Here is a 12,217-nt window from a genome sequence, read left to right on the forward strand (position 1 = left end):
CATGATTTCTGATAGATTGAAATCGTTTATTCTTATTCCTAATTCCTTATTTCTTCTATTATGCACATGGCCTTATGTTCGTATTCGTATAGTCAGATCTTACATTTATTTAAGGCTTCCTTAAATTGATCTTCAGATATTCTGCGAATTATTTTATTGGCTACTGAGCATCTAAAGATAAATTTAAGGAAGCCTTAAATACAAAGCATGACTATATAAACGGGCATTAATAAATCTTTATAATTTATTATTATCCATGTATAATATGTAATATATGATATGTTCCTACAAATTACATATTATGAGTATTATTGACTAATGATTGAAAATTAAATGGTTTTATATGAATGAGAAATATGCAATACCATTGCGCCATGTAATATTTACACAAAACACATTTGGGTAATAAATTAAAAATGTAAAATTAATATATGACTTTATAAACGGTTCAGATCCATATTGGAGTTAAATTAACTCTTGTAAAATTATTTTTTAATACTCTCTCAACGATATAAATATCAGTTAATATTAGTATATGTCTGTATAGTATTACCAATTCTAGCACCAATAAATTCGAGCATAAAAGTCAAGAAATAGAAAAAATAAATAGTAGGTAAGTTAAATCGAAATATTTTAAACAATTAAATATTCAATAATGATATTATTTATAAAAATATACATATATGATTTCATTATTAAACTTGATAATTATAGATATACTTTACATATAAAATAGCCCTTTTTTAAATGTACACTAATTTAGTGTAGTGTAATAATAAATATAATCAAAATATGACATACATGTGAATTTAAATACATAAAAATATTAAATAAATATTAAATACATAAATATTAAAAATTCCGTATATTATAAACGCAGATTACAGATCGTGCCTATTCAAGTTTAAATGTGTGGTCGTTCATGTCGCAATGTTGGCGAGCCTGCGCAGGTCCACCGACGGCGCCGACCGAAGTCGTTTTCGCGGTGTTCTCTCCACTGATATTTTAACCTCTCTCTCAGGTCCTCGCGACCGTTCCGAAAAGTCGGAATAATCACGGAAGGATTTTTGCAACAGTCACAAGACTAATTCTTCGTCAGTTATCCATCAACGTCCAGCGGACCGTACACTGACTAGTATAACCCTTCACATATTACACCTATGTCCAACATGGCGGCGACGTTAGGTCGAATTTGTAAATCTGGTCTTCTAAAACCGAATTATGGCACGTTGATCGGCCAGGTAAGTAAACGCGAATTTCCGACGCTTCTAAATAACTACATACGTTTCCTTGCGAAAATCCTCGCAGCATCGCAGCATATCGTTCATGTCAACATACTTGATGTTAACCAATATTGACCCACGGCCTCGCGTTGAGAACACAGAACTGTCGGCTGCTAATGTCACTCCTTTTTCGGCGATATTATTCCCCGCGGAACGTTCTCGCACGTCGGGACGCCGGCGAAGGGCCTGAAGACACGCGATAATGATTTCGACGGCACTTCAACAGATGTTATGTAATAGTGAGCGAGAAAATCCGGATTGCTGCCATGATATCAAACATGCGTTACCAATGCATTATTCGTGGCCAGTGGTACAAGTAACTATATATTGTTCGCGAGCGCTGTCAACAAATTTGTATGCATGAATTTTATCGCCTAATTGTAGACAATTATACTGTCAATTGTCACTAATTGTCAGTATTAAATTGATTAAAGAATGTACTTATGTTCAACAATTCGTTAAATATATTCTTTTTTACTTAATTATATCATATTAAGATTTATAAGAATATATATTAATCTAAAAACATATATATTAATCTTTTATTTAAATAACTATTAGATAGACATTGTTCGATTTGTATTTGATATACCAAAGATATATCTCTTGTGAATATTTTATAACAATTATTTTAAATGGTATATAAATAAGAAAAATATATATATATATATATTTTAAATAATTTTTTAAATAATTAAAAGAGATGTATGTTTAAATTTTTAAAATACCAAATTAATTATATGTAAAAGAAGGAAGAAAATAGAAATATGAAAGATACCTGTAAAGTAACATTGCAAATAGTTTTCTTCCCATTGTGGAATATGTTAAATTTTTTATTTTGTTAAACTTTAAATTTTATTTTTGCAGACCAGTAATTTTTCCACTATAAAAGAATGGCCTAGGAGTCGGAAAATGGTATGTGAATTTAATTTAGCTTGGACGAAGAGATATCTCCATCATATCCAATCCCTTTAATATTAGACTTTTGCGTCCTCTCAAACTGCATGTGTTAGTAAGTTAGGACAGACTACAGTTTTACAGTTGTATATTTTCAATATACAACAATGTTATATAATATGTGACAATATTATACAAATTATATTTAAAAAAATGACGAAATCTATTTGTAACATTTTTAATTACAGTTATTAACATGCTTAGGAGTAACTGCTGGAGGCATCAGTGCCTTCATCTATGCTTTAGATAGCTCGGTAAGAGCTGGTGAATTGATAGCTCATCCTCCAACGTATAAATGGGATTTTTATGGATGGTTCAATTCATTAGATCATGCTAGGTATAATTTTTAAATACTAAAATGAATGAAACAATGAATTATGCATATGTGTTACTGTTGTTATTAATCTAATTTTGTAGCATGCGACGAGGATGGGAGGTCTATAAGAATGTGTGTGCAGCTTGTCACAGTTTGCAATATGTGGCATACCGTCACCTTGTTGATGTTACTCATACCGAAGCAGAAGCCAAAGCTCTCGCGGAAGAAGTCATGGTATCATCTTTTATAATATTACCATGAGAAATATTTCGTATGTTTATAATTGTGTAAAATACAAGATTTAATATAGTAACAAACTTCTATGTGATACACAGGTAGAAGATGGTCCTAACGAAGTAGGAGAATATTATAAACGTCCAGGAAAATTGTATGATTACGTGCCATCTCCATATCCGAATGAAGAAGCTGCCAGAGCATCGAATAATGGTGCTTATCCACCTGATTTATCTTATATGATAAATGCCAGGCACAATGGAGAGGCAAGTAAATTTTTAATAATATATAGAATTTATGCACTCAAGAAATTAAAGTTTTAATCGATTTCCATTGAAATTTTTAATAAAAATACTTCTATTAATATCACAATTTAATTAAAAATATATTTTATATACATTTCAGAACTACATTTTCTCTTTGCTAACCGGATATTGTGATGCACCAGCTGGTATAACTTTAAGGGAAGGACAATATTTCAATCCATATTTTCCAGGTGGTGCCATTGGTATGGCACAGGTGAGTCATTCACATTTTTTTATATTAATGCTGATACAATTAGACTGAATTTGGTACATCCATTAATAATAATGAAAATAATAAATCAATTCTATTCCTTCGTACAGGCTATTTATAACGAAGTCTTAGAATATGAAGATGGTACTCCAGCAACTGCTTCTCAAGTAGCAAAAGATATTACCACATTCCTAATGTGGACTGCCAATCATGAATTTGATGAACGAAAACAAATGACTATTAAGGTGAACTGAATATCACTGCGAATTTTATTTTACTTTATCATTTTTATTTTAATTATTTTAATGTTGATTATTTATAGGTTCTTGGAATATTTGCAATTCTCATCGTTACTGCCTACTACTTTAAGCGACAAAAGTGGTCGACTATAAAGAATACAAAACTAATGTTTGTACCCAAAAAATATCGTTAGCCACTTGGAAATTGACGCCGTGATATTAGCTTTTGTGCTGGTATCAGAATGTAGTTTCGCAATTTAAACAATGTATCCGGCAAGTTGTGGCTCCTCTCTCAAGATTTAAACTTATTCATATATTTGACGAACTGTCAATTTATCATCACTACCAAAATCTATTAAATTAAACATTGTACATAGTTATACCAAATGGAGTCATCGTCTGATTTAAATAAATTGTTAAACATAAGTAATGTCCACTCCCTTGATGAGACACATGATTTATTTATAATCTTAAGTAACTCACAAAATGATAGAGTATTTATGGACATATTTAAGTCTACAAGATTAAAGGATATTTTAACTAACTGAATATATCATTCTTATTTATTATTGGTAAGTTTTTAGTTTTTATTATGCAATATTTTTTACAAATTATTTCTATTAAAAGTTTTCATCCAACTCATTTTTAAAGATTAAGGATAAAATATCTGCAAAAATCTGAATATGTTACGAAGTCATTTAATTTCAATAAAGCAACGATTTATTCAAAAGTTAAAAAAAAGTCGCTAACATATGGATAAGAAACATAGGAAACGCTTATTTCTAAGGAAATCACTTTATTCTCCTTAAGCTTGTTTTCGTCCATATGGAGCTATAACTTGTTATTATTTAATAGGATGATTTATAAATTACACTATTATATTATCGATAGTGTAATACTGAAATGCAAAGCGGATAAAAAGGTATGTATAATTTTCGTTCGGGTAATTAGAAAATATTTATACAATTAAACGTGGAGATATTTCAAAATCTACTTTGGTGAAACTTTAGATATAAAACATCCTTTCGATTAATTGAATAATATAAATCTTGAGATGACATTGTAATAACAATTATTTTCTTCCTGGAACATATTTACTTAAACATCATCAATCATTAATAGACTGCATATAATTCGATTTTCAGCAACAATATCCATGAATTTATAGTTGTGATTGCACTAAAGATTAAAATAAATGATGATTTTGTTATAATACAACTCCTGTACTTTACAAAGTAATGTTAGGAATTAGATATGATTCGGAGAATTATAACAAAATTAATATTCACATAATACATCAATCATGAAGCTTTGGGTCAAACAGTAAGCATTATTTATCTGCATACTTTATAATCCTGTTGCATTTTAACAATCAAATACACATTGGTAAGTAGTATACTTTCAATATATCTAAATATGATATCGACTAAAAGATCTCATCATTCACACGATGCTTCATACATTGATGTACTTTACCATGCAGCATTGTATATATTGTTCGCTATATACGAGATATTACAAATCAAATTTATGCATGCTTCGATTACAAAGCGACGTCTCCTCATCAATTACGAAACGCAATTCGTTAGCGTGAAAGAGAGAGAGGCCGTTTTTTAAGGACATAATTTCTCAGACATGTACGTTATTTGTAAATCGCTAGTTTAAACAGTATATGCAGCACGGAAAAGTAAAATAGACATACAGATTTACGATGGTCCAAAATTCACAATTTTCTACCGCACCATTGAGTGAGAGAGAGACACCTCTGCAAGAGATGAAATGGCACTTGCGCGCAAACAGAAGAGAAATCTTATAAGGGCAATACCAGACGTTACTCTTCTTCTCTCATTAAAAAACTTTAAAGGCATAAGTTATTCTTACTGATTATTCATTTTTATTACATAGACTGTGTCTCCAGTTTTTTAAGATTCAAAATATGGATTTTTTCCGCTTTACATTGTACTAGCTTGAAAAGCTGGAGCAAAGTTTTCTTAAATCAATTCGCATCCGTATGGGATTATCTCGTGCGCGAATATGATGTAATTATATGCAATGAAATCGGGATTCCAGGAAAATACTACTTTTAGTGAAAAATTCCGACAAAGAACCAGCTGTGCTTGACAAATGCGTTTTTGTCATTTTTTTCTATCTAATCTATACATGAACTCGATACACTCATTCAACTTTCCAAGCTATTACCTCCTTTCTTTCACAAAGCTATTTTTTTCATGTTTTTTTTTATTTCTTTTTTAACATATATTTTCAGCGGGCACCCTTTTAATATTATTTGGTACCTTTATTAAATCTCGCCTCATGCTATTGCAAAAAGGAAGATATCTCTGTTCATACGGTTAGGCTAAAAAGTGCTGCCTTCCGGAGGCTGAGAAAGTTTCATATTTTCCTTCAACGTCATCAAACGACGGAGTTCCTGAAGAACTGTTTTAATTGTGTACTCTCGTTGCCATTTTGAAAGGACTGGAACGCTGCGATTATCCACCTTGTATGAAAATTTCATGTTATATTAAATACATATATTCTTTATCTTAATATAAATATATACTGTAATTTTGTATACTTACAGCTCCAGTGGCACTGTTAATACAATTCATATTGATTCTGCTTAAAAATCTTACATTAGGGGCATCATCTGGATATCTTTGACCACAATCAATTTTCAAACTATACATCCTATTTTCATATGGTGTCTAAAAGATATAACATTTTAATTACATATCAACCAAATATTTCAAAAAATTAAACTTTAACATTTTTGTAGTATCACATTTAGTGCAATTAATTCCTAGTCATATTTTTGTTCCGATATATGAATATTCTAACAATATAATATATATAATTGTTATTAATACTCAAAGTATTTATAAAAATTGATTTTAATAATTATTCATTTAAGCGTCACAGAAATTTTATTTGATGTTAATGTGCGAAAAGTCAAAAATGCATATATTTAACATAAGTATCGCAATATAGATTAGTTTGATGATTAGATTTTTAATTTAAATTTTCTTGAAAGCAAATTATAAATTTATATTCTATAAAAAGTAACATAAAAAGATGATATAGATTCGTGTTAGCGCAACAATGACAAACTACTAATAAAAGGTATCTTACCCTAGGTGGTCCAATTATCATACCAGTCCAATGCGTGAGGGTCATGTCATCATCGTTTTCCAGGCCCCAACTGATCGTGCCATCACCCACACCTTTCTGGCCCTGTTCCAGCTCCTCTAGAAGTCGAAAGTTTCGGGGCATAACTGAAACAGGATTTGAAGGGTAATGTATGGCAAAATTAGATTTGATCTTGAGCCTCATCTCACATATATTTGGTTTATAAGTTAGAGATTAAGAAATTATAAGGAGAATCTCTGAAATCCTTGAATTCTACATAATACAATCTCCGAGAAACATCTTAATCACAGAGATCTTTCTTATAACTTCTTACATTCTGAAGACATTTCCCCAGAATATCCCTCGGAGAAGTATTGTGTGGAATAACATACTTGATCATAAATATAAAATATCCTCAAATTATTCCTTCAAAAGAATACTAGCAATAATAAAATCAAAGGAAAATAATATATTAAAATTATCATACAAATAAATATTGTATACCGGGAAGGTATGACAGTTATTATTTCTCAACATAACAACTTTAACTTATTTTTCGTTAGATATAAAATGTATACGTTCAATTTTTCAGTTTGCTTTATACTTGTAGTCAAGTGTATAATCTGATAAGTGTCTAAATCTTATATCATCATAATTTATTAAATATAGTTTCTAAATAAATAACCTTAAAGTTCGCAAATCTATTTCAAAAGACAAGATTTGTCGCGACATATAATTGTATTTATTAACATGGTAATTATAATACAATCATAACAGCTGAAATGTACTGTACCCGCGCGATATTCGCGCCGATACAGGTTATGGGCACGAGGATAGGATTTGAGCATGGTTAACCTGGATTAACCTTTTTGCAATTTTTCCAGTCATCGGGGGTTCCGAGAAGAGTCCGCGATACCGCAGAAGGATAACACCAACTCGCGACGGATGTACTATCGAGTCAACCGTCTCGATGACTCGTTACATGAGAAATACGGGCGACTCGCGGTATCCTCGCCATCCTCTGTCAATTCGCGTATACGAGAGTGCTACGGGTACGACGATCGTCGCATCGTCCCACTTCGGGGATCTCATTATCCGATTAAAAGGGAGAGAAACGAGAAGGAGAATCTATTCGGTTGTTTACGGGCCGTTCAAATAAAATAACTTACCTACACCGCTGTTGGGCACCGCCATGATCTCGTATTTCTGGCGAGGAACTGTATTTTTTTTCCCCCCTAAAGTACAGCGGGGTGAACGTGCACCTTGCGCGGGCGAGTCACTCACGTGGAGCTTGACGCGGCCTTTTTAACTGCGGCGCGAGCTTTTCATCACCCGTTGGACGTTCGGTGGTAATCCAGGGCGCTGCGACCAAGGAGAAACGTGTATGCACCGTGTCGGCCGTGTCTACTCGATAAACGAAAATACACTCCGCTCCGTGAGAGAATTCAGCCAACCTCCGCTCCGCGCTCCGCTCCGCGCGAGAGATCGCCCGTTTTCCCCACGGAATAGTCACTCTCTAGATCACGTCCGTCGCGTTCGTTGTTCGTGGGTGAATCACTCGCGCCTCGCCATCGAAAGTCGGTTCTATATTAGTTGCAAGCTGATCGCAAGTTTGTTGCGACAGCCAATCTGAAGCTTGTGATTTTGAAATCAACACTTCATATTGGCTGTCGCAACAAACTTGCGATCGGCTTGCAACTAATGTAGAACTGACTTTACGCCCGCGACCGATTATGGAATCATTTCATCCTTGTTTGTCGAATGTTGAACAAGGATAAATAATTTTCGTGAGTGTGTAAGTGTCTAGTGAGTTGACGCATCTCGGATTTGACGATTTGCGTCACTCCATTCGTGGTTTCATCGTTGACGAAGACAGTTCTATCGTCTAGTGATCTAATCTACAGCCTACACTTTGTTCATTTCTCGCTTTCATTGCCGTCCGAATCACGCGACATGAAATGCGACAGGAGATCCAGTAAAATCTGTTATTGATCGGTTAGATTCATTAGAAATTTACTCTAAATTTTATAAATCAATATAAAACCGCCATTAGAAATTTTCCGTCAGGCAACTTACCTCTAAATTTAAAAAATCAATATTCACAAGTTTCTTTAGAAAACGTACATATATATTTTAAAACAAAAGGTGATCTAGGCTGATCACCATAATAATTACATCCGATTTTGATATTTTTTTCATATACAATTATTTTCATTGTGCATCAGTTCTTTTCATTGAAAAAGTTTCAATTTATCACTCAATAAATATTTTCAACAATTAATTAGATTCGTAAAATTATCCAATAACGACAAAGTGTTCTCTATATTTTATCAAAAGTTACTTCAAAGGAAATGAATTCTCATTTAAATATAACACATATTTTCCCGAGACAAATAATAAAATGAAATATTTTATAACATCTAAGTCGTAATAATAATAAAGCAATAGCTATTCGCCTTCATTTCATTTTTTTTTATTTCTCAATCAAGAAAAGAAATTGTATTTTCAGACTTCGGCGCGCCTAATCATATGGTGAAACGTTTGGCGGAGTTGCAAACGAGAATCGCAATAGCGAGTAGCGATACATCGATTGATCGAACGCGAGGCAGTGCTGACACTATTGGCGGTGCCTCGCGAAGGTGGTGACGGTGACGAAGAGCAACGAAGAGCGGATCGGTTTGTGGGAGGGCAGCGTGCGGTGTGCGGTGTATACTTGTATAGTGTATATCGGCGCCGTTGGTGGCCGTTCGCCGTTGGTTGCCGGCCGGTCGCGCGCAAGAGCAACTAGCAAGAGCAAGAGCAGAGTAGCGGAGAAGCGAAGCAGTCGTGAGCGGCGCGAGCGCAGGTGAAGGTGGTTCTCTTCTCTCTTCCCCTCCGATAATGAACGGCGCGCGATAGCTGTCAGTTCGCGTTCCGTGGGTGCATCTCGTCGAGCGTCGTGCGCGCGCGATGCGCCGTGTGACCGTCGGTTTCGTGCTCGCGGTAGAGATGCGCCGTACGACGACGGACAATCACTAGCCCACCCTACACTCGACATTCTCGGAGTCCTGGGCCTCGTACGCGTCCAGCGTCGCCGTGGATTATCCGAGGGGTGGCACGACCGCGGCGAAGAGACGGAGGAGACACGCGGTGGAAGAGGAGCAGTGGACAACGCGAGGAACGGTGAGTATATAACTGATAATAATTTTATTGTGTTTGTGTTTTGATTTCGCGGCTGGTGCGAAGGTACTCGTTCTTTATCGTTGTCGCGAATGTCGCGATCGCGCAAGGAGGAGCGCCGGTTTTCCAACGACTCCAGCTTCCCGGAAGAATCATCATCATAATAAACAAACATAAATACGTCATTGACCCCTCGCTCGGCACGAGGTCCGAACGAGTCTCTGGATTTCGTCCTTCGTGCTCGCCGGAACTGTTCAATTCTCGATGAATTGTCGACCCTCGGACGAGCGATGCGAAGGCGGAGTACAGTAAATCGGTGGTACTCTCTCCATTAGGTGACGTCGGATCTGTTGTTTTCGATCGCGAACAAGAGAGAGAAAGGAGGAGAGAGAGGGGGGGAGAGAGAGAGAGAGAGAGAGAGACAGCGTCATGGGGGCGTTACATTTATACGCGATGGGGGACGTTCCTGACATTGATCGTTGTTACTATCACGTTATTACCACACTTGCAAATGATAACGAATAAATGTGATTGGTTTCGTGATAAGGTAATGAGATTTTTTTAATACCTTGAACGGACATTCGTACAAAACATCTTGAGATGTTTTCGCTAGTTTTATTTTCATCTTGATTTAATTGACTCTCTATTTTTCTCTAGTTCTAAAAATTAGAAAAAGGATGAAGAGTAAATTAAACCAAGGTTAAATTTAATTTGCAGTGGTAGAAATAGACATGAGTTGTCCTTGATATTGTTATCCGTTTGGCAGATGTCATTATTAACTGTCCCTCGATAAAGAAACTTCCATTAAACGTGATAATTATCGAAAGTGGTGGAAAAAAAGAAGCAAAAAAGAGAAGAGAAGAAGACTATTTCGAGAAAATTGAAAATGATTACTTTGCGCAAAGTAAAATATTTAGTTAACAGCTTTTTACATCAGCAGCTGTCTTAAAAAGAAACCTCCATTAAAGGCGATAATTACCGAGACCGTGGTGGAAAGAACCCAAAAGGCACGTAATGTAAAGATGTACAAAAACTATTCCGAAAAAATTGAAGATGGTTACTTTACGTTTTATTTGAAAATATTTAATTAACAAATGTTTAATCGAGCAGTTATCTTAAAATAAAGTTTTAAAGTTTCTTTTTTTCAACCACCTGATTCGATCGTGCATAAAAATATTCTTTAAATAATGTCAAGAACATCGGAAACGTGCTCATCCTTTATATTAGGTTGCTATTGATATTGTCATTGCATAGCAACACGATTGGCTGTTACTTTGCATCGATTATTAGCCATTGATTAATGCATTCACGTGATCGTTAAAATTATGAAGAGTCTACAATCGTCAATTGTCATTTGTATGTTCTGACCATACCTGTGTGCTCGCTGTAACTCGTGGAAAATGAGGGAAGAACTCTTTCGAAGAAGGCTTTGTTTTCCTATCAAAAGGGCGTAACCGGCTAATCGCATCCGAAGGAGAAACTCTTCTCGAGGAATTGTTTTCTCCTCTACATTATGTGTCTGAGACCGACATGGCTTTCTTGCGTTAACCATAATTTATGTGCATTCGAATTTGGCCGATAGTCTACGGAGCATTTAATCGCGTAAATGGAAGAGTATTGTAAGTGTCGCATTCGATATTTCTTTTATTAACTTTCTAAGCCTAAATTTGCATTTTATATCGCTGAAAAATATATAAGAAATAAGGTAATGCACGACCAAGATAGAATTGAAATCTCGTCGAAATATGTACCTCAATAAAACGATAGCATCCTCTTATCTACATACTTGCCGCGTTACCAAGCGACACATATATATGTGTGATTTATAGTTATTATTTCAGTTATATCTAACTTTGACGTAGTTGAGGTTTTTCTTACTTAATTGATATATAATTATTTAGAATAGAATATAGAATGTTAAAAATCTAAAAAAAAATCTGGAATTTAAAATATAGAATTCATGATTTGAAACACTCAGTTGGTTTTTTTAATACATTCTGTATATAATATATATAGTTGCAATACACACTACATTGAATGAAATTATTAACAATGTAGCATAGCTGCAGATTTTTCAAATCTAACTGTATACATAGAAAAATACATACTGCAATCAAATATTAAATATCTACTGTTGTTTTAAGTATTTCAAAACTTCACACATCCATAAATTTATTATAAATTTATCATAAGCATCAAATTTATTCAAAATATATTGAATCGATTATAGTAATATTTAATACTTTAATCAAGATTATTAAATTAAAACAAATTCGATTTGCTTATCATATAAAGTTATTTTTTAAAAAATTTTATAATATTTTTTAAAACATAAATTCTTGTTTTAAGTGCATGATAATGAGATTTTTTTTTAATATGTAATAAAT

At 33.9% G+C, this 12,217-nt stretch overlaps 3 protein-coding genes across 4 annotated transcripts in view; 2 read left to right on the forward strand and 1 right to left on the reverse strand.

The window, feature by feature from the left end:
- The first annotated feature begins 902 nt into the window (after positions 1–902).
- Positions 903–3,971, forward strand: Cyt-c1 (Cytochrome c1). Its single transcript, XM_011069730.2, has 8 exons — positions 903–1,241; positions 2,151–2,198; positions 2,429–2,577; positions 2,658–2,790; positions 2,892–3,056; positions 3,196–3,309; positions 3,417–3,551; positions 3,629–3,971. The coding sequence occupies exons 1-8, from the start codon at positions 1,161–1,163 to the stop codon at positions 3,737–3,739; spliced, it is 936 nt and encodes a 311-aa protein (XP_011068032.1). The 5' UTR covers positions 903–1,160; the 3' UTR covers positions 3,740–3,971.
- Positions 3,972–4,242: 271 nt separating this feature from the next.
- Uev1A (Ubiquitin-conjugating enzyme variant 1A) lies at positions 4,243–8,145 on the reverse strand. Its single transcript, XM_011069717.2, has 4 exons — positions 7,841–8,145; positions 6,675–6,817; positions 6,125–6,250; positions 4,243–6,042 (listed from the first exon to the last, which is right to left on the reverse strand). The coding sequence occupies exons 1-4, from the start codon at positions 7,863–7,865 to the stop codon at positions 5,902–5,904; spliced, it is 435 nt and encodes a 144-aa protein (XP_011068019.1). The 5' UTR covers positions 7,866–8,145; the 3' UTR covers positions 4,243–5,901.
- A 176-nt stretch (positions 8,146–8,321) lies between these two features.
- Src64B (Tyrosine-protein kinase Src64B) overlaps positions 8,322–12,217 on the forward strand; it is a 49,580-nt gene continuing 45,684 nt past the window's right edge. The window contains exons 1-2 of one of the 2 annotated variants that reach the window (XM_011069682.2): positions 8,322–8,666; positions 9,181–9,833. The gene's annotated coding sequence lies outside the window, so the exon portion shown is untranslated. Of the gene's footprint in view, positions 9,834–12,217 lie in introns of both variants that reach the window. The other variant, XM_011069691.2, reaches the window with a different exon arrangement.

Source organism: Acromyrmex echinatior, chromosome 2 (assembly GCF_024713525.1).
Source record: "Acromyrmex echinatior isolate Ae372 chromosome 2, ASM2471352v2, whole genome shotgun sequence".
Lineage (NCBI taxonomy): Eukaryota > Metazoa > Arthropoda > Insecta > Hymenoptera > Formicidae > Acromyrmex > Acromyrmex echinatior.

Excerpts from the sequence above, each read along its gene's own strand:
- Cyt-c1 (XM_011069730.2), top strand. The coding sequence starts at position 1,161 with ATGTCCAACATGGCGGCGACGTTAGGTCGAATTTGTAAATCTGGTCTT. Across the intron at positions 1,242-2,150 it reads ATGGCACGTTGATCGGCCAG|ACCAGTAATTTTTCCACTAT; the intron begins GTAAGTAAACGC and ends TTATTTTTGCAG. Across the intron at positions 3,552-3,628 it reads GAAAACAAATGACTATTAAG|GTTCTTGGAATATTTGCAAT; the intron begins GTGAACTGAATA and ends GATTATTTATAG.
- Uev1A (XM_011069717.2), bottom strand. The coding sequence starts at position 7,865 with ATGGCGGTGCCCAACAGCGGTGTAG. Across the intron at positions 6,818-7,840 it reads GGTGCCCAACAGCGGTGTAG|TTATGCCCCGAAACTTTCGA; the intron begins GTAAGTTATTTT and ends ATCCTGTTTCAG. Across the intron at positions 6,043-6,124 it reads TTAACAGTGCCACTGGAGCT|GTGGATAATCGCAGCGTTCC; the intron begins GTAAGTATACAA and ends TTTTCATACAAG.